The sequence below is a fragment of the Alternaria arbusti genome (assembly GCF_024043155.1).
Source record: "Alternaria arbusti strain BMP 1465 chromosome Unknown scaffold_3, whole genome shotgun sequence".
In the NCBI taxonomy this organism is placed as follows: domain Eukaryota; kingdom Fungi; phylum Ascomycota; class Dothideomycetes; order Pleosporales; family Pleosporaceae; genus Alternaria; species Alternaria arbusti.
Genome location: NW_026249943.1, coordinates 1888054 through 1911955, shown reverse-complemented (window position 1 = coordinate 1911955; position 23902 = coordinate 1888054). Strand labels below are relative to the sequence as shown.

General features: G+C 53.1%; 7 protein-coding genes across 7 annotated transcripts; 5 read left to right on the top strand and 2 right to left on the bottom strand.

The window, feature by feature from the left end:
• Nucleotides 1–3955: 3955 nt before the first annotated feature.
• Nucleotides 3956–7218, top strand: J4E86_003313 (uncharacterized protein; the record flags this gene model as incomplete). Its single annotated transcript, XM_051443869.1, has 3 exons — nucleotides 3956–4179; nucleotides 4257–6104; nucleotides 6162–7218. The coding sequence occupies 3 exons, from the start codon at nucleotides 3956–3958 to the stop codon at nucleotides 7216–7218; spliced, it is 3129 nt and encodes a 1042-aa protein (XP_051305364.1).
• Nucleotides 7219–11462: 4244 nt separating this feature from the next.
• Nucleotides 11463–12363, top strand: J4E86_003312 (uncharacterized protein; the record flags this gene model as incomplete). The annotated part of the gene is made up of 3 exons (XM_051443868.1): nucleotides 11463–11523; nucleotides 11573–12049; nucleotides 12098–12363. 3 exons carry the CDS (start codon nucleotides 11463–11465, stop codon nucleotides 12361–12363), a joined length of 804 nt encoding a protein of 267 aa, XP_051305363.1.
• Nucleotides 12364–14093: 1730 nt separating this feature from the next.
• Nucleotides 14094–14627, top strand: J4E86_003311 (uncharacterized protein; the record flags this gene model as incomplete). The annotated part of the gene is made up of 1 exon (XM_051443867.1): nucleotides 14094–14627. One exon carries the CDS (start codon nucleotides 14094–14096, stop codon nucleotides 14625–14627), a length of 534 nt encoding a protein of 177 aa, XP_051305362.1.
• Nucleotides 14628–15637: 1010 nt separating this feature from the next.
• J4E86_003310 (uncharacterized protein) lies at nucleotides 15638–16479 on the top strand (the record flags this gene model as incomplete). The annotated part of the gene is made up of 2 exons (XM_051443866.1): nucleotides 15638–16183; nucleotides 16249–16479. The coding sequence occupies 2 exons, from the start codon at nucleotides 15638–15640 to the stop codon at nucleotides 16477–16479; spliced, it is 777 nt and encodes a 258-aa protein (XP_051305361.1).
• A 65-nt stretch (nucleotides 16480–16544) lies between these two features.
• Nucleotides 16545–19251, bottom strand: J4E86_003309 (uncharacterized protein; the record flags this gene model as incomplete). Its single annotated transcript, XM_051443865.1, has 3 exons — nucleotides 16545–17402; nucleotides 17453–19087; nucleotides 19147–19251. 3 exons carry the CDS (start codon nucleotides 19249–19251, stop codon nucleotides 16545–16547), a joined length of 2598 nt encoding a protein of 865 aa, XP_051305360.1.
• A 332-nt stretch (nucleotides 19252–19583) lies between these two features.
• J4E86_003308 (uncharacterized protein) lies at nucleotides 19584–21356 on the top strand (the record flags this gene model as incomplete). The annotated part of the gene is made up of 1 exon (XM_051443864.1): nucleotides 19584–21356. The coding sequence occupies one exon, from the start codon at nucleotides 19584–19586 to the stop codon at nucleotides 21354–21356; it is 1773 nt and encodes a 590-aa protein (XP_051305359.1).
• An 800-nt stretch (nucleotides 21357–22156) lies between these two features.
• Nucleotides 22157–23319, bottom strand: J4E86_003307 (uncharacterized protein; the record flags this gene model as incomplete). Its single annotated transcript, XM_051443863.1, has 2 exons — nucleotides 22157–23055; nucleotides 23106–23319. The coding sequence occupies 2 exons, from the start codon at nucleotides 23317–23319 to the stop codon at nucleotides 22157–22159; spliced, it is 1113 nt and encodes a 370-aa protein (XP_051305358.1).
• Nucleotides 23320–23902: the final 583 nt, after the last annotated feature.

The window sequence follows — 23902 nt, the reverse complement described above, 5'->3', positions numbered from 1 at the left end:
TTGAGATTGCTGGTGAGTAGATCCCCAGAATCTTGGAATGAGGGGAGCTTGCAGTCTGTTAGCGCAACCGCTGAGAACGCTAGCATCTATTGGGAGCTTCTGCTGGGCCACCAATATTTCTGTACATAAGCCCTGCATGATCGTCATCGATGATCATTGCGAATGGTTTGCGGGAAATGCTGTCATCCTCTGTGTGAAACTGCCGCGGTGGTCGCGTTGCTCTTATCGTCCACAGTCGCAAACGGTGAACAAGTGAGCAGTCTTCAGACGGGCTGTAGTAAGCATCATGTGCCGGACGGGGAACCGGAACCTGAAAATACTACCTATCCACGTTGCTATAGTGTCTCAGTGTCTGACAGGCGCGCGATCTCTTCATAGCGGGATCTCTCGGCAGACAGTCCATCGCAGCTCCGCTCCCGCGTTGCAGTTCCGTCCAATGGGCGATCACGGAGATTTCATGACGATCATGAGCTGTTCGTTCTCGTTCAAACTTCAAAGATGTCGCATGCGAGTGCGAAACTCAATTGAGAAAGCTGACACAACCTAACAATGCTTTGATGCTATCAATTTCCGACAGGCGTCCAGCATCACTGTGAAGAGCTTCGGGCGGCCTTATCCATAACCTTCTCGCGGACCGCACCGTATGCTACCCTATCGCAGTCGCCCATGACTCGAACGTGAATTGTCCCGCTGAGAATTCGAAGCCACGATGGATCGAAAGCAGCGCTGTCAAAGCGCTCTTGATATGACGTTGTCGCACTGCACAGTGCGTCAGATTCTGGCTGCTGGAGGACGAGCTGGCTGTCGGGGCGCCGCCCGCGCTCGGTGTTGCCGCTGGCGAACCTCCACACATCGTCAGAATATGGACAGACTCTCAAGCCATCAAGCCACTCCAGCGTGCTTGACCTCTCAGCCTACGTCATTGTGGAGTTCCAGAGGCAGGTCTCACCTCAAGTGCCGCGATTCAACCGGCAGCGAACTCGAAGGTGACCGTGGGAGACTTTCGAACGAGTCTTTGGACGCGCTTGTATGGCGGGCTGCAAGCAATTTGGTACAGTCCAGCCAGCCATAGACGCAGACAACTCTTGGTACATCGTGCCAGGGAAACACGTTCGCCTCTGCCTATATGCACTGTTGCGGCCCAAAACAAGCCTCGTGTTCTTGATTGGGGTTGATTGAATCCTACCCACCGCGGTCCGCCATGCCCAGACTTCTGGTTGAGGGGATGGAGATAAGGCGACCCGGGTCGAACGCGTTCTAAGAAAGGAATTTACAGTCTGTAATATGGCCAGGTGGATATCTCGCTTGCGTGCGTGGTAGTGAGGCAGCGGTTGACACGAAACAATAGTTTGGAAATGAGGTCGGCCGTGCGTAAAACATCAGTGGCGTTGGAGAACGCACGACGCGACTGCAAGAGCGTTAGAGGCCAAGCTTGTTTCAGTTATCGAGTGCCCTAGGTTTTGCGAATGCCATTCTTAGCAATTGTTGTCACATTGGTCTGAGAATCTGAGTCGTATCGCGAAATCGTCCGTCGTCGCTATTTTTGCTCGTGTCTTCACGAACCCGTCAGTGATGTGGCGTGGGACATGCTACCGAAGCGGAAGCGAATCGTAGGACCGACCTCGTTGGGCCGATCGTTTGGCTCGAGCACCCTATTTCCGTCAAGATCGGCCTTAGGGCTGGCGTGGGGTTTCCGCATCTGGTAGGATGCTTTGAGAAGAAGCGATACCTGCTGGCTTCTAGTTGGAGGTCTCAGGCTGAGACGATGATCTTTGCCATTTGCAAAGTCGACTGCGGCTTTCAGGTAGCCTCTGTCGTGCTACGAGCGCATGTCTACATACATGGCGTGTCAGGCGTTGCGGAACGCTTCCAACATCGTCTGCATCATGGAAAAATGAGTTAACAGGCGTGTATATTACGCCCCGAATGGATGGTGCAATCGCGACATTAGCCCCAGCGGCATACCGCAAGCTTCTGGGTACATACAGCCGGGTTCACCGACTGATTCGTGCGGTACACCGTGTACAGTGACCGCCCTCGAACTTTGGTAACGTCTGCGACCAAAGGAAAAAGCAGAAGTGAGAGCTGTCAGAGTAGACCGCAACTGATCGCCAAATAAAGCAATTCACTGTTGAATTGCAACAAACTTTTGACGGTGAGCAAGCAGCTTGTGGCTACAGGCGGGATACTGCATCCAGACGTGTCAAGCGCACCGCTTGGCCATCTAAAACCGCCCTGCGTTGACTAAACATGGAGCTGTAATAGAACCACTTTTGTGTTCCGGGGTCACGTGCAGGTTTGGTACGCGCGAGGCAGCACGCTACTCGAACCTGCTATCCATGGATGGCGCCCGCGATAATCATTGCCCCGCCAGAGCCAGTGCCACATTCGGCTCACCGTTCGAAACAGTTGACGACCCACTGAAGTACGGGGACAGAGCAGGAGTATCCAAGTGAGCCGTGCAAGCGTCGAATCGAAGTGGGGTTCTCGGTTGGCGTAGTGAGCCACTGTCGCAGTGGCCTTGCAAAGCGCGAACCTTGCCGAAAATCGATATATTTTCGACGACATCACTCTGGGATGAGGGTACAGAGGACTTTTATCCTCCCTCGTTTAGTGGCCGCGGAACGAGAGAGAGCATCGTGTTACGTTCCGAGACGGGTGGAGAGACTCGAGAGATGTCCAGTGAGTCGGCACCTGTCAACCACTACTCAGCCGCGTGATGCTGACATACCTGAGTTGTTATCTCGTATGTAGCGCCCATCACTACCTGCGGGAGTATGAAGACGCGAAAGGCTTCGTATAGCTCGCAACGAGAGCTGAGGTGGACTCACCGCTGCCAGCAATCTTAGTGGTTTCCTCGAACGCGTCTATATAGAGACATTGGTGTATCTTACAGGCATGCCCAAGGCCCCCGCCGGTGCTGATTTGACGCATGTGCGGCCGCCGATCGTGGCAGTAATTTTGCCGTATTGCAGAATACATTACGGGTGTACGGGTGTCTTGCTGTTCTTTTCCCAGGGAGCCATGCGCCAGCTCGGTTCGCGGACTTGTGGCTGACGCGGGCTCGGCGCTCGTCCCCCGTCACTCTCAGCACGAACCTCCACCCTGCCCTCCACCAATCTAGTCCGCGGTGCAGATCTCCAAGATGCATCCCTGTTGTCGCTGAGTCTTATCATCAACGCCGTGCAGATGCCCCTGGTCGCTCGAACAAACATCGGGCTAACCGGGTCAGGCTCGACCCACCCAAGAGCCTGGTGCGCTGCATGTAACTGCGAGGCACTAGCTCATCCTCTCGTGCAGCAGGATCCCTCCTCAATTGATGAATTCATCGTCGCTCAGATGCATAATCAACACTCCCTGTTGGGAAAGCCCGCTAGTCAAACCCGCTCTTACATTTCCTACCTCTATACGCCTGAGAAATATCTCTCCCCACGCCAACGTTCTTCCCGTGATAATCTTCTATCTTTACCCAGCTCTCGTCACCCACTCCAACGTGCTCAGCCTACTTGACAGCCGCTGTACCACGGGGCCTGATCTTGACCTCGTCCTTCTCAGACCACTGCTAGACGACTCGTTCTGCAGTCAGCGCCACAGCACTCTTAACACACGGCGTCCGTCTGACGTCCCAACGGAAAACGTCTAGCTGTCGACTTGACGTCTGCTATTTCTCTTAGCTCCAGACTGGTTTCCATGCCCGCCCCGTTTTAGAGCCCTCTCAGGACTACCGGACTTCGGACCCATTACTCGACCCTCATCCCACTCGTTTGAGCCTCGCCAACCTCACTTTTCCCTCGCTATCCCCGCCTTGGATTTTATGGCATTGATCTCTTTCTGAACTTTGGTACACCATATCATCCTCAGACCCCTCCTACCACCCATTAGCCGGCCATCGCCGTGTCGACCAACATATCAAGTCCAGTTCCACCAGGATCACACGTCTAATTCCTCTTCCAACATGGTTTTTTGCACATATTGTGGACAGTCGTTCACCAGAGACGAGCATCTCGAACGACATATCTTGACTCGTATGTTGACCCCTCGTCTTTCGCTCTTTCATTCTTCCTCGCACCAGCTACTATCCAATCTTTCTTCTGGGATATCTGCTAATCACTATGGACGAGCAGATACCAACGTCAAGCCTTTCAAATGCTTCACATGTCATATGAGCTTTGCTCGACGGTATGTGGCACCCTTCCTTGCTCTTCCTCATCCTGTGGCACCGACCGTTCGGAACAAAGTACTGACAGACTCTTCAGAGATCTTTTGCAAAGACACTACACCGTACACGGCCGCAACCAGAACAACGAAGAGGGCCTCCCTCCGCAAGGCATAATACCAAAGTCCGCCGGCCGCACGCCCATCGCCTGCAGTAATTGTGCGAAGACAAAGACCAAGTGTGACAAGAAGTTTCCGTGCACTAGGTGCGCTCAGAGGAATCTGAAATGCACATTGCGTCCTACAAGGCGGGCATCGAAAGGTGTCCAGCGGGTTGGCGGTCCTCCTGAGGCTGGGAGCGGGGATTCGAGCGAGAGTGGCAGCAACGCGGATAACCACAACACATCCGGCAATGTCTCTCCAAACCACGATAGCCAACCAAAACAAGCGGTGTCGAAGTCCTCTCCCGCTCAGATCCACCAGACTTCCCATATTCCGGACAGCCAGCCACCGTCGCAAAGACAATCGCAGTCGCCCTCGGCCCCTCATTCACGAAACCCTTCCATCTCGCAATCGGTACAGCCACCAACACACATAAATCCCGAGGAGAAGTCGTTGCATCTTCATATGCCGATCTCTGATACGCCGCCCTTTTTCGACCAGTCTCCTTCCAACGGACTTGCTCAATCATCGTCGCTTCTTTCGCCACTCCCCACCCCGGTGACCGGCATGAATGGCTTCGTCACCTCCACACCTATGTCAGGATATGACGACTTCGTTAGAACGGTACGGGACCAATCCGATAATGAGAGCCCTCAATTCATGATGGACCCTTGGAACGGCATGCCCATGGACACAACCTTTGATCCCATGCGGATAGACCCCGCGTTGATGATGAGCATGAGTATGGACATGAGTATGGGACCGCCTCAGGATGGCATCCTTGGCATGATACCAGAAATGTCGCCTGCTCAAACATTTGGACAGCCTGTTCAGACACCTCGCATGGACGAGTCCTTTTCGGATCTGCAAATTGGTAGTTCGGCTTCGATGTTCTACCCCTCCAACAGGCACTCTTCGATAGCAGATGCCGGCATACCTGATCTTGGTGCCATTATCGCGGCTCAAGATGGCTGGACTGTTTTCCGTTGCACTCCTTCTATTGCTTCAAGCTCGTGTCCACGCACAGCGAGACTCAACCTCGAGCGGTTAGAGCTGAGCCTCAAGAACCACGAGGGCTGGGCTAACTGGTCCCCATCGTGGGATGAATCCGACTTTCAACAAGGCGGACAAATCGCGGTATCGAAGTTGCAGGAAGCCACGCGAGACAAACTTCTCGCCATCACCCAAAGCTTCCTCCACAAGGCTTTGGACATCCACAAAGACGGCAGTAGCTCGTCCAGCAGTGGCGAGTCTCCAGGATCCACGGCCTCTCACTCCAACTTCGTTCTTCTTCCACCTGCTCGCGTCCTGGAGTACTTTCTCAAATCATACGCCAACTCTTTCGAACGCTATTATCCCACCTCCGCCAGAGGTGTACTCGATACTAATGAACTGATGCAAAACTACAACGATAAAGCATCGAGTTTGCTCATTCTCATGATGATTGCGCAGGGCGCCATGACCATTCCATCCATAGAGGCCAGGTGGCTAACTGGTGGCTTCACCGAAGCCTGCCGGATATCGCTCTTCGACCTTATCGAGAAGAACATCATCATGGCTGGTGATCCTATCGTTCTGCGTGCAGCCCTCCTCTTCACTGTCCAGGCGGCGTGGAGTGGCGACAAATGGCAGATGGACATCGCTATGGGCCAGCGTGGCATGTATTTTTCCATGTTGCGACATTCCGGTATTCTGGATGTGCGACCGCCAGCAACGCCTCATATAAACGGAAACATTTCGACGGATGCGTTGTGGAAGGACTGGCTTCAGCAAGAAAGCCGCAGTCGGTAAGTGTTGAAAACTTCGGTACCGTCACGTGAACGCACTTACTAATATTGGCGCAGCCTCATCTACTCCTGGGTCATGGTAGACCAAGACTTATCGCTGTTCCACGATACCGCTCCACTGTTTTCAGTAACAGAGTTTGGCGCGCCGATGCCTGATTCGGATCGACTTTGGCAAGCGCAGACCGCCTCGGAGTGGTCTGAAATGTTCAACCAAGTCCATGAGTTCTCGAACGGGTACTCTTCAGTAGGCTCTGGGGCCAGACCACCCAGTCTCAGAGATCTCTTCCGTTACTTCCTAGATGACGAAATCGTCGTACAGGATGTACAGGAGATTCATCTGACACCTATGCACCTGCGTCTGCTCCTCCACCCCCTGCAGACTTTGGTCTGCCAGTATTGCCAGCTTCTCAGCTGCTTTTCCGATAGCGTCGCTTCACGATCGCGGAATCGCGCACTGACAGCAGCGTCGACCCGCGTGCGTCTCGAGGAGGTGCAAGCGTTGCTAGGGCGTTGGTTCGATTTGGCGCAACGGTATATGAAGTCCAACCCAGTGTGTCCGATGATGCAGGCCAACCTTGTCATGTTCCATCTTATCAGCTTGAACGCTGTGTCCAACTTTCCAGAGATAGAGCGCCTTGCGCGTCGAGAGGGCGTGGACGGCTCATACCAGCAGATGCTGTGGATGCACAAGAAGTGTCTGTCCGATGTGCAGGAGGCCATCACCCACGCCGGTCAGGTCCTTCGACTCATCCGTGAGATGCCAAGAGGTATCCGGCCGCCATGGTGGGCTGGCGCCGTCTACCGTGCGGGTTTGGTCTTCTGGACTGATTCGCTGGCACATGGCGAGTCCTTGAGTCCCAACCACCAAGGATCGTATCAGCCATCGAACTCCGCGTTCTCTGTGGATCGCCTTCCTGCTGACCACCCAACCATACTGAGGTACATGTCTCGCAGAGAGGGCATCCCCACTCTGACCAAGCGAGACGGTACACACGTCCCCTTGGATAACGGCTTCGCGATCTTGTCGCATTGTATCGACGTCCTTGATGAGGGTGTTGCCACCAGGTTCTCCGATGGCATTCGTAGTAAACTCGAGAAACTCGCGCGAGGATAACCTCCCACATCCATCTCTTCTCTTCTCTCTGTCTTACACCGTACCACCACGAGCTCATGATGTATTAGCGGGTGTTTAGGTGTTTCCCGTCTCATCGTTTCTTATCTCGTTCCATCTCTTTCGGGTGTTTTTCATCAGCATCGACATCTCAGGATGCTTGGGAAGGATATGCGCGAGGTTCCAAGCGTTGGTTGGCGTTCAAGGGCATAGACACAGCATCGGCGTCGAGTGATGTCCGTCTCGGTCGCCGAGGTGCTTCGTGCCTGGAATGAGGTCATCAGAACCGACTGCAAGGCAGTCCATAATGTATAGTACATAGACATGATGATCGAATAGCACCAACCGACTTGGGAATAGCAAACCTATACACTTCAGCGGACTGTTGTTGACGATGAGTGTGAAGTGCTTCCAGCTGATCCTCGGCCAGCTGGTCGCAAGCAACGGTGGGTGTCTCCTCGACCAGTCTGCCAGTGACAGCATACTGACCATCTTCATTCGCAGGAGGCTCTCAGCTTCGGATGAAACCTCCTCATGTCGTGATGGTGGATGCGGGGCTCTTCCGTGACACGATGGTCGATGGTGTCATGTGTGTATGCGTAACGGCTGATGTGCAACACATATATCCCTTACCATCGTGTAGCCCCTCCGTCATCACTATCTGCGGGCTCTTGATTGCTTCGTTTTTCTCCTAACCCGCGCATGTGTTTCAAGCGTAAGCAGGGCATGGGTCGGATTGCGTAGATAATTGGTGTCTTCGAGATTGGAGGCTTGATGGCGGGGTAGGCTAAGAGTGCGAATGGTGTGTGTGTAAGGGCGGCACTACGGCGGCGGGGTTTCTTCGAACCGTGTGTGGGATGTAACAGAGTGGCCCTACGAGGGTGTGGACTCGTCAGATGCGAACGATGCAAGGGTAGTAGAGGGTTCGAGTTTGAAGTGAACAATGGCCGAGGGAAGTCAAATGAGCCAGGGTGGCATGTTTAGACTTCTGAAGTTGATTGGAGTAGTACTGTGTCTGCAATATGCTTCCAACAGTATGGGTAACACCGTGGAGAATGCAAGCATGTGTATTGAGGCACGTACCTCAACCTCTCCCACATAGTCCCCTCGCCTCTCCTCTTTCCGCGGATGTTATGCAAGGACTTCGTCGCACTATGATGGTGCCGCTTTATCCAGATCGTACTATGTCTCATTCACCCCCAGTAACCGTGCTGATGCATCGAAACCCGTCATCGCTTCCGAACAAACGGTAACGCAGTCTTACGATCGCCGCCTTATTTGGACTTCTCCAGCCCTCAATGTGGCCGGAGAATGGAGACCACTACCCGATGGAGTCACTAACCAGATTCCTTCTGGCCGTTAAGTCGAAGGATGGGTATATGCAGTATGCTTCCGTATCACAGTGACAGAAAGCCGGTACCAAAACGTCTTGCTGCAGGCTCATTGCTTGACAAGCTTACGCGTTCAGCGTGGCTTCTTGCGTATGGAGGTAGCATATGCAGCCCTAATCAAGATGACTGGCTGTTCGAGCACACAGGAGCGGCTAGAATCCTTCGGTTCCAAGCGGCCATTGTTACACATCACAATAACCTACGACATGAAGGACCACTTTCCAACATTGAAGTACCCAGAGCAGTGGCTCTTGCTCTAATCCGCATGTCTGATACGAAGATCGTGCCAAGCCTACGGATGCCCGCACGACAGCCGTAGCTGTCAGGATGTAGCTGGCCCGTGCCATCGGGCTTTGATGTATATCACTCACCAGAGGGTGGTGAACATGCGAGTGACCCCTCGTGAGTTCCATCCAACGGTCGGTATGTCGGAGATTTTCGTCGCCGTTGCGGCTTTCACCCTATCAAGAGGTGGAGATGGATATGGTGGTCTGGACGCGCTATCCTGGTCAAAGACACGCCCAGTGCCGATCAATGCACTTCCGTATGCCAGCCGAGCTTGAGTTAAGCATCGGGGACTTACCGGGTAGTAACCGAACGGTTTGTGTCAGCGGAGGCTTCGTTGTGTCACTACTGCTGTACAAGTACTTCCATATATTTCTATCATCCAGATCGTGCATCGCTCGATGTTTTCGGTCAGTTACAAGATTGTTGTATTAGTAGGCACAAAAACGAGCATCGTTAGAAGACATATAAAAGCGAATGCGAGGTTCGATAATGGAAACCATAGCTGTCCCGTGAAAGGATGCATTAGCATAGGGCGATCTGGCAGAAGGTCGCGTGAAGCGCCCAACAACAGCCTCTTTCACCGCTATGTGTTTGACGGGAAACGGAATGAGGGGGAAATGAATCGATTCAGGTATAGCTCTGACAACCCCACAAAAGAGCTCCTTGAGACGACTACACCACCCCGTACTCAGACCGGGAAGGTATGTGATTCGTGCAGTATTGATATTTCTCAATATTTCTGAGCAATCAGGGCGCAAGTCTTCTAGTTGGTGAGTAGGTAGCTCCCACGATTACATAGCCCTTGACGGATGATGCATTTCTGACATAGGATTGTCCGCTACGCTCTGCCGCGCTGATGCCATGACGCGAAAGCATCCACCCTGGGCGTCTATACGCGTGGCCTTCCCAACAAGAGAACTCTTGTAAGCCCCTTGCATCCCCAGTAGTCTTCTAGAGAGTGACATTCCACCTCGTGTGGCTTTATCGGGTCACCCCTGCGGCTAGTACTGCGAGAACAGAAACGCCACACGAAGAGCATCCGAAATATTCGTCAGCGCTGGATGTATAGGCACCACGATCGGATACTATCGCTTGAAAGCAAGCCGTTCTGGGGACGAAAGGGCCGATGCGTGGTGGTGGAGACGCATATTGGTTTGCAACTTTGGGTCAACGGACGCCGTCGATAAGACACAACATGGCCGGTGAAGACGACTCCCTGTTTCCAGAACAGGGGATTCAGAGTACTGGAAACCTCGCACGCAGACGCGCAGCTATTTTGTGCTCTTGGTACAGGTATGTAATCTGGATAAAGACTGGTATGCATCGTCGGTGTACGTGCTCGGTTATGGTCGCTCGTATATGGACTCTTTATTAATCTGTGCGCAGGTCCCTTATCTTGAACAACTTGTACTCGAGATGAGAACGCTCACAGCTCGTTGCCCACCGTTTGGAACACACCATCCATCCCGACGGTACAGCAGTTGGAAGATGAAGTGAAGTGAAAAACGCACGGACGTTTTGTCGACGGATCCCCGCTGTGGAAGCCGGCAGCACCCATTTCTGATGGCGAGACCCAGCCACGCTTGGCCGACTTGTAACACACTTCCATTTACCGGGTCGAGTCCGGATTCTACGGCACTCAGGGAGTCATGATGACCGTTGGTGTATGGGGAGCCATTGAGGTTCCAGTACACGGGCGTGTCGAAGTCCTGCCGAACCCTGAGCGAGTTCAGGCTAAACCGTTCCAAGGGATCCGAAGTCTGTCCCAGAACGTCACATGACCGTGTCGGATCTTCAGAACTCCACGGTCCTGGGCTTACCCACGACGGACAGAGTCGTCGCAGCGACGTTCGAATCTGTTCGCGTCACATCACGAAGCAACGAGTTCCCAGCAGAGACTCTCTGCTGATGGTGGACATGCGAGGAGGCGAAAATAGATGTTTCGATGCCGCCGGTGTCGCATCAGCCTCGCGATTCGTTGTCACTGTCAAACGCGAGTCTTCGCAGCGTCATACCTGGTGCTTCACCAGCAGAACTCAATAAGATGCCAGCATTACTCGCGGTGGACAAAAAAAGATGTTTCGATCTCGTGAAACGGGCGCGTGCTGCACGAGAGGCGCTGGAAGTTTGGTGTTGCTCGGTCGGCCCTCGCAGCTCGTGGGAATTGTCCAATCGCAAGCGCTCCTGCCCCCTTCGGCCCCTCTGTCCGACGGTCTGTCCCTGAGGCTCAGGCTCTCCTACGGGGACAGGGACCACGCTACGGGACAGATGCGGCGCAGGTACACAGTTTCAGCCCTAGGACTCACGACTCCTGGGGGCGATGCTGAGTGCCGAACCGGACGCTTCGAGTTGGGGGAGTGGTATGGATGTTGGGATACCGGTGGTGGAGCAGATGGAAAAGAGCTACTCACTGAACGCGGTCTCCGCTGGCGTTCCGAATAGCGAAAGGGTATATATGTACTCGTCTTGACCGTGGAAGGGAATTATCATCATCACAACCACTCTCATCACTACTACAACCACCTTCACACTCCTCAACTCAACATCTCAACACCTCAACACATCACAATGGCATCAATTGAGCAGACATGGAGCCTTGCTGGCAAGGTCGCCGTTGTTACCGGCTCAGGTAAGCTTATCATACCCAAGCTTCACCTCCCATACTAACAAACATGTAGGCCGTGGTATCGGAAAGGCGATGGCTATTGAGCTCGCCAAGCGTGGCGCAAAGGTCGCTGTCAACTACGCCAACGCCGTCGAGGGTGCTGAGGCAGTCGTCAAGGAGATCAAGGCACTCGGCAATGGCTCAGACGCCGCTGCCTTCAAGGCCAACGTTGGCAACGTCGAGGAGTCTGAGAAGCTGATGGACGACGTTGTTGCCCACTTCGGCAAGCTCGACATCTGCTGCTCCAACTCCGGTGTTGTCTCTTTCGGTCACTTCAAGGACGTCACACCCGAGGAGTTCGACCGTGTCTTCACCATCAACACCCGTGGCCAGTTCTTCGTCGCTAAGGCGGCTTACAAGAGGATGGAGATGGGTGGTCGCATCATCCTTATGGGATCCATCACCGGTCAGGCTAAGGGCGTACCCAAGCACGCTGTCTACTCCGGCTCAAAGGGAGCCATTGAGACATTCACTAGGTGCATGGCTATCGGTAAGTCACATCATGCTCACTTCCACTTCATCTACTGACCCAACCTAGATGCCGGCGAGAAGAGGATCACCGTCAACTGTGTTGCACCCGGTGGCATCAAGACCGACATGTACCACGCCGTCTGCCGCGAGTACATTCCCGATGGTGACAAGCTCAGCGACGACCAAGTCGACGAGTACGCCTGCACATGGTCCCCTCACAACCGTGTTGGTCAGCCAGTAGACATTGCCCGCGTCGTTTGCTTCCTTGCTTCCCAAGACGGTGACTGGGTCAACGGAAAGGTCATTGGCATTGACGGCGCTGCTTGCATGTAAGCGTGTTGTCTCTGATAGAGCATGTTTTCTTTGGATGATTTCCGCAGTCACGAGCTAGCATGTATTGGCGTTCTTCTTGAAAGAAGAAAATAATGAAATTTTACACCACCTCCATTCTCGCTTGACTCTATCATTACTACTGCAATGCAGGACCTGGCAAAGCAATTCTCCCTGTGCACACCACTACAGTGTTGTGGTGGTGTGGAACCTCGCAGCGCGGCTTTGCTGCTTTTTCGGCCCAGGTCGCCCCAAGGATGTATTAACAAGACTCTTGACCGCCAGATCTGCTACTTCACCGCTGTCTTCATATCCTTTTTCGCGCCCGAGAGAAGATATACCACCATTCACCACCGTCTTGACGAAACATGCCCCGCCTTCACGAGTTCGACTAAGACTTCACCGTGTTTGTTAACGGTAGCTCACTAGCGGCCTCCACAGATCATCCATGGGGACAGGATCAGCGCATCTACTAGGCAATCGCTCTAGGATCCTACAAGTGTCTTACGCGAGTTTGGACAAGACCGATGACTAAGAAACAAAAGATTGAAGCTATGCAGATACATCAGTACTGATGGTGGTATTCTTGGTACGAGCCTCGTGCACGGACGTTACCCAGGTGGGCAACGCCAGATCGCTCCCAGAAGGCTTGCTTTCGCGTGCGCGCCGCGTGGCCGATTCCACCACGACCCGGACTTCCGTCGCAACATCACCAGCCCCGAACCTTTGGGGCTCAATACGCGCTGGAAATAATAACGCGCAAGCGACGCTGTTTCGGGTCCCGGAATGAGGTCTTGAGCGGCGAAGAGGCGTCTCGGCATGTACCTACTTGGTTTTCGAAAGGGCAGCCCCTCCCAGATCTATAAGCGCTCACTTAAAGCCGAAAATAGCCAACAATTACAAACAAGACCAAGACCATCTAGCGGACGGGAGGAATGTCATACTGTGGCACAGTACTCAGCTGTTGGACCTGTGTGGTGTCCCCGTCGTCCTTGCCTGCTAGGCGTCGACACGTGGGTCACCATCGCAAAGGCGCATGCGGAACATGTTCAATGAGCATCAACCAACACTACGAGCTGCAGCGAATGTTGTGATTACGCCCGGAATACCCTCTACAGTGAACTTGATCGAGGCCTAGTAGTAAATTGCTGACGATTGCGCTGTTCGTTGTTTCTCGTGGTGGAGCTAAGCCACGCCCTGGGTCAGCTATTTCAGCCGCAGTGACAGGATTGCTGGACGCTTATTGGAGCTGTGTTTAGCAAACGCTGGGATGTTTTCCATCCGAGATGACCTTTGCGAGATGTGACCTGTCTATCTTAGGCATCCTGTCATGCTATTCTCCGCATTCTGGTCGTGTGAAGGGCCTGATGCGACACTGCACTGACGAAGGATACAGCTTACCATTAAACGGCAAGTTCACCAACCGAGGGCTATGTGTAGAACATCAGCAACCTCTGATTTGTGATCACTCTCGCCAGACGAGTATATATCTAGAGAAACTCTTGCCTGTCAAGTTAATCTCATCATCAATACATCAACTCCTTCACAGCATCTTCATCACTACATCGACATCACATCTTCTACATCAAAATACTCTCTTCACAGCATCCACAGTCCTATTATCATCGAAAGCATTTCATAGCTCGTCTCTGCTTCCCAGTCATCATCGCATTAGTCGCTTCTTTGTCAGGTCACCATTCCCACAACATCAACACATAAACTCATCAGACAATATGGTTGCCTTCACATCTCTCGCCTTGACAGCCGCTGCCCTGGTTGGCCTCACAGTCGCCGTGCCAGCACAGCCAGTCCGGCCTACCGGAGTAGTCCACCGCGTCTTCGCCGGCTCCACAACCGCCAACGGCGGCCTACATTTCGAGCCCGAAAACGTAGTCGCAGAACCCGGCGATCTCATGGAGTTTCACTTCCTCCCCAAGGCGCACACTTTCGTGCAATCCTCGTTCGACAAGCCATGCGAGCCTCTCGGCGGCGACAACTCCATCTTCTCTGGCTTCAACTTCAACACCACCGCGGGTGAAGCACCAAACGTCTTCACCTTTACTGTGCAGGACAGAAACCCTATCTGGTATTACTGCTCGCAGACCAACGGGAACCACTGCCAGAAAGGCATGAGCGGTGTTATCAACCAGAACTTCAACTCCGACAAGACGCTTGCAAAGTACAAAGAGAATGCAGTCAACACCGTCACCAAACAGCCTTCTGTTGACCCGCTTGCTTCTCAGGGTGGCTCGATTGTGCCTTTGTGAGCACCTGGTGGAATCTGCTGCATGTGGCACGGGCAGCGTGGTGACTACAGTTGATCTTAACGACGGTCTCTTTCTGCATATTTTAATTTTCGCATCACATAGTTGACTTCTTTCTCTCTGCATGGGATCGGCGTTATGCATTTAGTCTTTAGAATTGCCCTAAGCATTCACACTACTACAGTAATGATATTTCTATCGTATTATGATTCCAATTCCTTCGTGCCAGAAATACTTTTGGATACATCATTGCGGAATGCGACATGAATTCTAGCCATCTTTAGTGCCTTTTTTTTTACACAGGAATAATGTCCTAGACCAAAAGTTTGCTAGGAATGAACGTTGCTTCAAACTGTCATCAAGTCGTCCCCGCCACTTCTTTGACGTTCTTTCTGTGTTGCACACTTGCATTATGGACAAACAATTGCTTTGCATCTCGCCTTTAGCACTCATTATCTCAATCAACCGATGCCATCTTTTAAGTTGTAACCCCATAAGCAAGACACGTGTCTACCCCTCCAAACACTCTCCCAAGATCTATTGATACACCACTCGAAGTCTCATCATGGCACGAACCCGAGCCTGCAAAGCGCGTCCCAGACTTCCTTCCCGCAACACCATCACCAGAGTGACACCGGGACGCGGGTCTACAGTTGGGTCACTCCGTGCATCGACAGTATCCGTCGAATATGACAAGGATGAGATAGGGTACTCGCGCGACATCGACATAGAAGACAGCACCGTGAATATCAAGCAAGAAGACGAAGACGAAGATGTGACAGCAGTAAACGAGACAAGAAAATCGCCAAAGAGACGAGCTCAAGAAGCGATAGCAAAAGCTTCTGTGGCGAAGAAACACAAATCCTCCCCACCTGCTTCCGCCACCTGTCTCACCCGCTCCAAGACTTTGCCTTATAGGAAAGAAGCGAGTAGCACTCGGTCTGACAGTGAGTCAGAAAGTGATATCGAGACCTACGCACACACCAAGACGCGCTCCATCAACTCGCCTCTACATGGCCTTCCAACTGTCTGTTTCTGGTCTTTCGGGCAAAGCATACAACGCCGCACAAGCATCGATGAAGTCCGTCCTTGACGTCGCAGAGAACTTTGAGAAGCAGTGTGGGGGAGCTCTCGTAAGGGCGCATGATAGCCTCAGCAGTAGCAGCAGTGTGGATTCTGAGGAGTACGAGTCTCGTGCCAGACCAAAGCAAGGAGAAGAAAGACAAACATACAAAGTCGCGAAGCTGCGAGCAAAGAGAGACGACGACGTGTTACCGAGAAAACAGCAAGAACTGAATGAACAGACGAGGAAGAGACTCGCGCAAGAGCGAAAGGGAAGAGGAAGGGCAAGACGATATTCAAGCGAAGACGAAGACTCATCCGCGCATTCCTCTTCGCCTTCACCTTCCACCACGACCTCCGAAATGGCAACAGAAATAGCCAGTGACACCGAGGACGAAGCCAAATACCCGCCAATCAAGCTGCTCTCTGTATCAAGCACAACCTCAATCTACAACTCGCTCCGCGCAGCGACAACGGATTCTGGCGAAACTAGCTCGGTGAGTTCTTGCTTTGATTTGACTACTGCCATGACAGTAATGATAATGCTGATCAATTATAGTAGGAAGGCGAAGAAAGTGATGTGATTGAACGCCGCGAGAAGAACGCATTGCGGCGGCGGAAAGCGAGACAGAAGAAGCGGAATGCGTGGAAGAGGGAAGAGCTAGAGTCGGAGAGCGATGCAGAAACGGAAGTGAATATTGTTGAGAAGATGGAGGAAGAGAAGATGCCTGTGTTTACGGAAAGTGACTGTGGAAGGGAAGTCACAGTAGATTTCTTTCCGATAGCATGGTGATGGTGCTTCGACTGTAGACCAGCATGATAGATAATTCCATATTTTATCCGGCTTACAGGAAGCTATCACATCTTGATCCTCAGACCCGTGTTTCCTGTCCTTTCTGTGCCTGATCTCCCGCTAGTGGCACCCATACTGTCTGCATCGCTATCATCATCTTGATAATCCTCTTGTTCATCATCCATGCTGCCCAGTCCTAGCGTGCCAACTTTGAACGTGTTGCCGCACCACTCACTAAACACGTCCGGATCCCAGACGCCATCTTCCCTTCCTTTGCCCTTGGCGCTCCTGTTGGCTCCATTTTGGTTGGAAAGAGATGGCGAGTACGACGAGTCGTACCAGTCTTCGTATGCTTGGGTGACAGATTCCATGACAGCTGCTACAAGCATCTCGCGTGTACGAGCGTCGGTGATGTATTCTTCCAGCTTCGATCTCAGGAACGGCGTCTCATGCTCAATGTTCTGCCGGATCTTGCTCGTGCGCGCAGGAGCTTCACTCACAGGCACCTTTTTGTTGCCTTTCGTATCGATCGGTGCCGTCATTCTAGCGACGAATTGACCAGTGAAGTCATTGATCGCTTGGCGCAGGCGTGCATCCACTTCAGCTTTGGCATCCAACATGTTCTCTACGACCTTGGGTATCAAAAGACCGACGAGATTCCGCGGGTTGAAGAGGCCGCCCCGAGCACGCAGCTCCCAGAAAGTATTCGTGAGGCTCGCAAAATTGTACTGGACTTCAGTCTCCGGCGTGACGAACTCAATGTCGAAAGCTACGATTTGTTGTTTGAGGAGAAGGAGGTGCGATACGAGGAAGAGGGCGGCATCAGTGGGTGAGGCGGATTTAGCAAGCAACGTGCTAGCTTGCGCGAGAGAAAGCGTGGTGCTGTGAACGATGTGATGAGCCAGGTCATCGAATACAGAGGACTAGGAGCACATTAGCATGAGGAAGGACATGCGAGCGTTGAAGGACTTACGTGAACAAGCCTGTAGATTTTGCTGAGCAACCAGATCGCTTTGCGCAATGTAGGGTACCAGTCTTTGAAGGCCGCTTCGGTATTGAAGTTCCATCGCGCATCTGGATCGTCGTCTTCGACTATTGTGGGCGTCTTCGGCATCAAAGGGGTGGGTGGGACTTCGGACTTCGGCTGCTTCTTGCCAGACAGAACGGGTTGATTTGACTTCGTCCCGGAAATGGTGTGCTTCTTGTTCTTCGCAGGGTAGTCGAGGTCTTCTGGTTTAGGCTTGTATCTCTCAATGTCGTCTCGCAGGATCGCAAGCGACAGGAAAACCAATCTGTTTTGTGCATCTTGCAGTGCGGGGTGTACAATGACAGAAAAGTCCAGCTTGTTCGCCTCAACTGGCGAGTCCTCCTCCTCTTCCTCCATGTATCGTGTCTGTATCAGTGTGCAGAGTTCGCACAGCTTGAGTATTTGTGTCTCGTGGATAGTGCGCGGTCGCAGGTAGTCGTATAAAGGCTCGCATACAGCTTCGAGGAAGTCGTACAATCCGCCATCACCCTCAAACCACTCTCGCCATAAGTCGCACTCGTCGAAACATATGCCACGTATGTAGCTTATGCTGCTCCTCGCAAAGGCTACGAGATCCGTCGATGTGCTCGGAGCTTGTGCGATCTCTCCGATTTTCTTTGTAACGATGGGAAGTATAAGTCGGCCACGGGTGGCTGAGTAGCTCTGGTACAGCTCGTTCATCAAACTCTGGTATTCGGCTTCTCCGCCTGGCGCTGCTCCAGCTGGCAGTACTGCCCGCTTTTGTATCTCGATGCCTATACTCTTCAGCTCCGGCGCGCCGACGCGGAATTTGGCATACAACAGCGCAGACATTGTGGTGTCGTTCAGTTGTCTGTCCGCTATCCGCTTCGACACATCGGCTGCGATTTCGCGAAGCGCTTCGGTGAAGTGGACGCGGATGAGGGTGAGGGCACGGGTAAGGAGCAGTCTGTATCTGGATCGGTACGTTTCGGCTTCGCGATGCTTGGAATGCGCCTGCATGTATTCGAGGCAGCTGTCCAGGTTGGCCAGCATCTCGACGAATTCTTTACCCCGCACAATCTTGCCTGCTCCCGGAGCATTGAGTCGTTTGGTGGTAGGTTCGAGGTAGAGATAGTATCGTAGATTCTGCTCCATATCGTCTGCGAGCTTCGTAATGCGCTTCTGGTCGTCGATGAGGCCCTCGCATTGTGTGCGGAAGGCGTTCGTCTGGGCTTCGACGATCTTGAAGGATTCGGAGAGGGAAGAGAGAATATCGAGGGTCGATGTTGTGTCGGAGATGATGTTCTCGAGGTGGTTTCGCGTTATGTGTAGTTGGTTCTGGTAGAGTCTGTACTCCTCGTGGCTGGCTTCGAGCAGCTCATCGCTGACACCGCCATACCAGTCGGCAAACTCCAGCTCGGTGCTGATTTCCCCACGTGGCTTCTTCTCCTCGAGTGCTCTTTCCTTCTTCAGATGTGCCCGCACGACGGTGTAGAAGTCGCTGTACGACTTGGCGCGTCTGGCCACGGTGGCCGGTGGAGGGCCATTGAGCTTGCCGGGTCGATCGTCCTCTGCTGTTTCCGCGATGGCCTCTGCGCGCTCGAAGTCAGCCTGACTCTCCTGCAAGTACAATCATCAGAAGTGCTCAGACGTACCCAGGCAGCGGATGGTGGGCTTACGTTCTCCTGTTTAAGCAGGCTCTCTCTGCGGCGGTGCTTGCCCTTCTCCTGGGGCTTGGCGGTGCGCGGCACAAAGGCAGTGTACCACGAGTCTGCCTCGTACATTCTGGCGCAGTTCGGGGGTTGGTGGATTTGTTGTGTGTAGACAGGAAACACGACGCCAGCTTCCACATGTCGGAGCTCGGTGATGCTCGTGGGGGTCCAGCAGGTCGTGCTAGGCCTAATTGGCGCTAGACTCATCTGTCAGTGTGGAGCAAGTCTAGAGCGTCATTGATCACGCAGCTACGATCTAGAGAAACTATCCAAACTGTCCAATTACCAATGCTCCAACCGTAATCGGACCTTCGATCGTGCTGCAAATGTTGCTCTCTTGATTCATCCAGACGCCCACGGGACGACACCTGCCACTACGAGCCCACCACGCCATATACCACACTATGCTCAGCACAAAGTGTGTAGCACGCGCGACCCTCCGAACGCCGCATGCCCCGCGAGTATGTAGGAACATAGCGACCAGACCCCCGCAATCACACGTCCGGACAGCATCCCACCCCTATGCACAACGACGACAGCAACACTTCGTCCGATCCATAGCCACCGTCGGCGCGCTCTGGGCTACCGCCACGGCATATCAATGGTGCAACGGAGACTCGATCATACGAGATGCGCACGCTGAGGAACAAGAGGAACCGGAGCTGAAGTTTGAAGCGCCACGGCGGCAGGCAACATCGGTCGACGACAATAGAAATATCATCAGCTCGCAGCATCTTCAAGTCATCAAGAGCTGGGAGAACCCTGGAGTTTACACATGGGGTTCCAACTCAGGCAAGGTCGTGGCACCCGACTCTGACGAAAAGTACATCAAGACACCAAGACGCTTGACCTTCTTCGACGGAAAGTTGTTGCGGGACATCAAGCTCGACAGAAACTTCGGCGCAGCCATTGACGAGAAGGGCGATCTTCTACAATGGGGCACCGCCTTCGCAAACGACGTCAAGGAGCCTACCAAGACTCTGACGGGCCATAACCTTACCTCTCTCGCCATCTCCCGCGATCGTATTATTGGCCTGTCCAAGAGTGGCACCGTATACTCGATACCCGTTTCACAGGCGGAGCAGAAGGAAGGCCCAAAGCCGCCATCTACATCCTGGATCCCTTTTTGGGGTGGCTCCAACAACATCTCATATCGCAACCGTACACCTGAGAACCTCGGATGGAGCGAGCGCGTCACGGACATCTCATCCGGGCTAGAGCACGCGCTCATGCTCACCTCCTCTGGCCGCGTCTTCTCTTTCGCATCAGGCTCACAAGACTTCCCTAGCAAAGGTCAGCTAGGAATACCGGGTCTATCATTCGAGAGCCGTCCCACTGGCGCTTTCGACATTCCCCACGAGGTCACTACCCTCAAAGGATTCCCCGTCAAGAGGATCGCTACTGGTGACTACCACAGCTTAGTCTGTGATTCCGAAGGACGAGCTTTTACTTTCGGCGATAATACCTCCGGTCAATTAGGTTTCCCGTACAACGCTGAAGCGCAAAGCGTAGATGCGCCATCTCTTCTCCCAACACAAAAGCTATACTCTGGCTCGCTAGGCAAAGTGACAAATGTATTCGCTGGCGGCAACACGTCTTTCCTCGCCGTTGAAGCGACCAAAGGAAACAAGACTACTGCAGACACATGGGCCTTTGGGTTCGGCCTCACAGGTCAACTCGGTGTTGGTCGGTGGGTGCACACGCAGGCCGACCCCGTCAAGGTCCCCGCGTTCTCTGGCCTCTTTGAGTGGGACGAAGCCAAGAACACTGCAATTCCGATACGTCTATTGAACATCTCAGTCGGATCAACCCATGCCGCCGCCATCCTCGACAACGTTGCCAGCGTCGCTGTGACCGGTCGGTCGAAGAAGCTCACAGACAACGACACAAACTGGGGTCGCGACATCTTATTTTGGGGTAACAACGAATACTACCAGATTGGCAGTGGCAAGCGGAGCAATCTAGCCACACCAACATACATCCAACCACTTGACCAAGCCGCTGAGCAAGAGCGAGCTGCTTCTGCCGGCGGATTCGGAAAACAACTAAGAGAAAAAGAGATGCATCGTTTCCAAATCACACCAAGAAATAAGGTCAAGGTCAATGGCCGCACAGTCGAATTCGAACAAAAGGTGGAGTGTGGACGCGGATGCACTGCCGTTTACTCTGCTGTTTGATCTACCAGCTACTGTTTGTGTTTTTTCTTGTATATATACCTCCGCCTTTTAGGGCGGGCACCGCTACGTTTGATGACATGTAAGAGTAGGTTGAAGGATAGGCTGTATCTCTCCCAAATCAAATCAAGAGTGTTTGATCTTCAGAATCACACCATTACCATGATAACAAAATCCACACATCTGTTAGCGTCTTTGTGTGACTAGTGTCGGGTACAAGCGTGCGCGTGTCGTGGGTCCGTATACTCCACTATTCAATCAATTTGAGATTTGTAGGGAGATGCGATACGCGCTGATGCGATTGGTGGCATTATTCTCATGCCGGAGAGTAAAGATGACGTCTGTGTTGTAAGAGGTAGAGAAAGGACTACAAGATGGTCCACGACACTTACCTACAGAATGTGGCCATGACAAGACGTGCTCGGAGCGATGGATTGAGGAGGGACACTAGGGATGTGGCAGTGGGTTCGAAGAGGAGTTTTTATGGGGAGTAGCGGGAGAAAAGAGTAGTCATCGAGATGTTGAAATATGTGTGATTGCACCGACTACAAGCCTGTGTCGGCGACCTAACTAGCTGATGTGGGTATATGGTACAAGACGCGCGAAGCTACATGACTTTTGGTACAGATGATAACAATAATACAAAAGAATAGCTCGCAAACTGGAGAAAAAACGTATAAACAAGAACGGCCTACGCTAGTACAAAAAGACAAGATTAGACAACCGAAAAACACGTACTCAGGCCGCCGAAGAAACTCCTCCGAGCTCGCCCGAGATTAAAGAAATTGGGGACGCAGAGTCGATCAAAGCCCCATGCGCTGGATCATGGCTCGTGATTCTGCTTCAGACAGTTCGTTGCCGTCGATGTTGATGCGACCTTCTTCGACTTGCGCGAGATCTGGCTTGACGAGGCCTTCGTGGAGATATTTGAGAAAAGATAGTAGCTTCTCTTCGAACTCGGCGTACGGATATCGTTCCTGGGCTGCTTCTATCGCCTGTAGACTTGACTGCGCCCGACCATTTGGTATTAGTTCGTTGATGTATTGGCGCTTGATCCTGGTCCACTCGCAGTTCTCTTCGCGAAGATTACCTTCAGCACAGAAGAGTCTCCTCATTGCTGCCACGTCCGCTGGTTCTTCGGCCCATCGTTCGACGCCAGGGCAGCCATAGGCGAAGATGGTGTTAAAAGCTTCGTCACCGTAAGCACCATTACGAAGATATTCGCCGATGATAGCCTGTAGCATGAAATGTGCTGCCAAGTCGAACCACTCAGCCGTTGGCAGCCAATCGTCATCCATATTGACACGTGCGGCGGTAAGCTCGATGAAGACAGGGAGTAAACAGTGGAGCGAGGGCGTGCCTGCTACATCGGTCACCCACCTCCGCTGATCCACCGGCATTCTCAGTGCGGAGGCAAGAGCAGAGCGGTTTTCGTAAAGAGCGCCATCGGAAAGAGGAAAGTCCTTCTGCTGGTCGAAAGGGTACTGGAGCGCAGAAGGATGCTGAGTTCGTTGCCGCCAGTACTCGCCACGGGATTTGTTCTGCTCGCGCAGACTATTCAGCGACTCTTCGGTTGTCCAGGTCTCGTCGTGATGCAGCCGATGTGTGAAGATCAGGGCAAACTGCAACAAACGCGATCGAAATGACGCCTTGGCATCTAGGCGTCGGCCATGGTGTCTGTGCCCGAGGAATGTCCTCCAATCTGATAGTCGTGAGCACGTGATGCATTGCCGTAACAGGCGCAAGTCATACCAGCAGTCATGTTGACGAGCGCATTGGGCAGATCTGAATGGTATGGATCACTGCTCGACTTCCACTCAAAGACCAAGTCAATGGCCTTGTAGACAAGGAAATCTAAGATGGTGAGATCGACGTCAAATTGGTCTTCCTCTTCAGTCTCCATGCGCCGGGTCAGGTTCAGGTAGCCTTCCCTGGGGTGTCCGTTGCTGTCGTGTGTGTTTGCCATGGCTTGATGCAGGGCGCTGTAGGTGGGGAGAAGGGGGCGGGAGGCGGTCAACATGGAAGGTAGGGCGATATATAGGCAAGTGAATGACGGAAAGGACTGTACGAAGCAAAGGCTGGAGGGAGCTGAGGGAGGGAGAGCACGAGAGGCGTGATAGCAAACGGGTTATAGCAGAAGGATGCCCCCTCTAGACCCCACAGTTAGCCCACCCTGGAGGACAAAGACATTGGGCGGCTGGCTGGATGCAGGGTCGACTTCATGCGTCGTGACCCGAGAGTTTGTGTCGCTGCAGGGGGAGGTTCGCACGGCATGCGCAAGCGAGGCGAAGGAGTTCACGTCAAACAGACAGGCTGAGTCGCGGAGCAAAGGGCTCCACCAGCATCGGGTCTGAGCAACTGGAGGAGAGCGGAAGAGACCGCACCTGCATGGTGGCTGCCTGGCTGAGACGCCGGCGCCGTCGCAGTCGCGTCGGGCAGGACTGGAGGGCGCGCGAGGCCGTGGAAAAATTATCAACCACGGCCAACTCCTGTTCGCATCCAGAGTGTCGCATGTAGCACGCAAGCGGCTTAGCGTGAGGTACCGATGG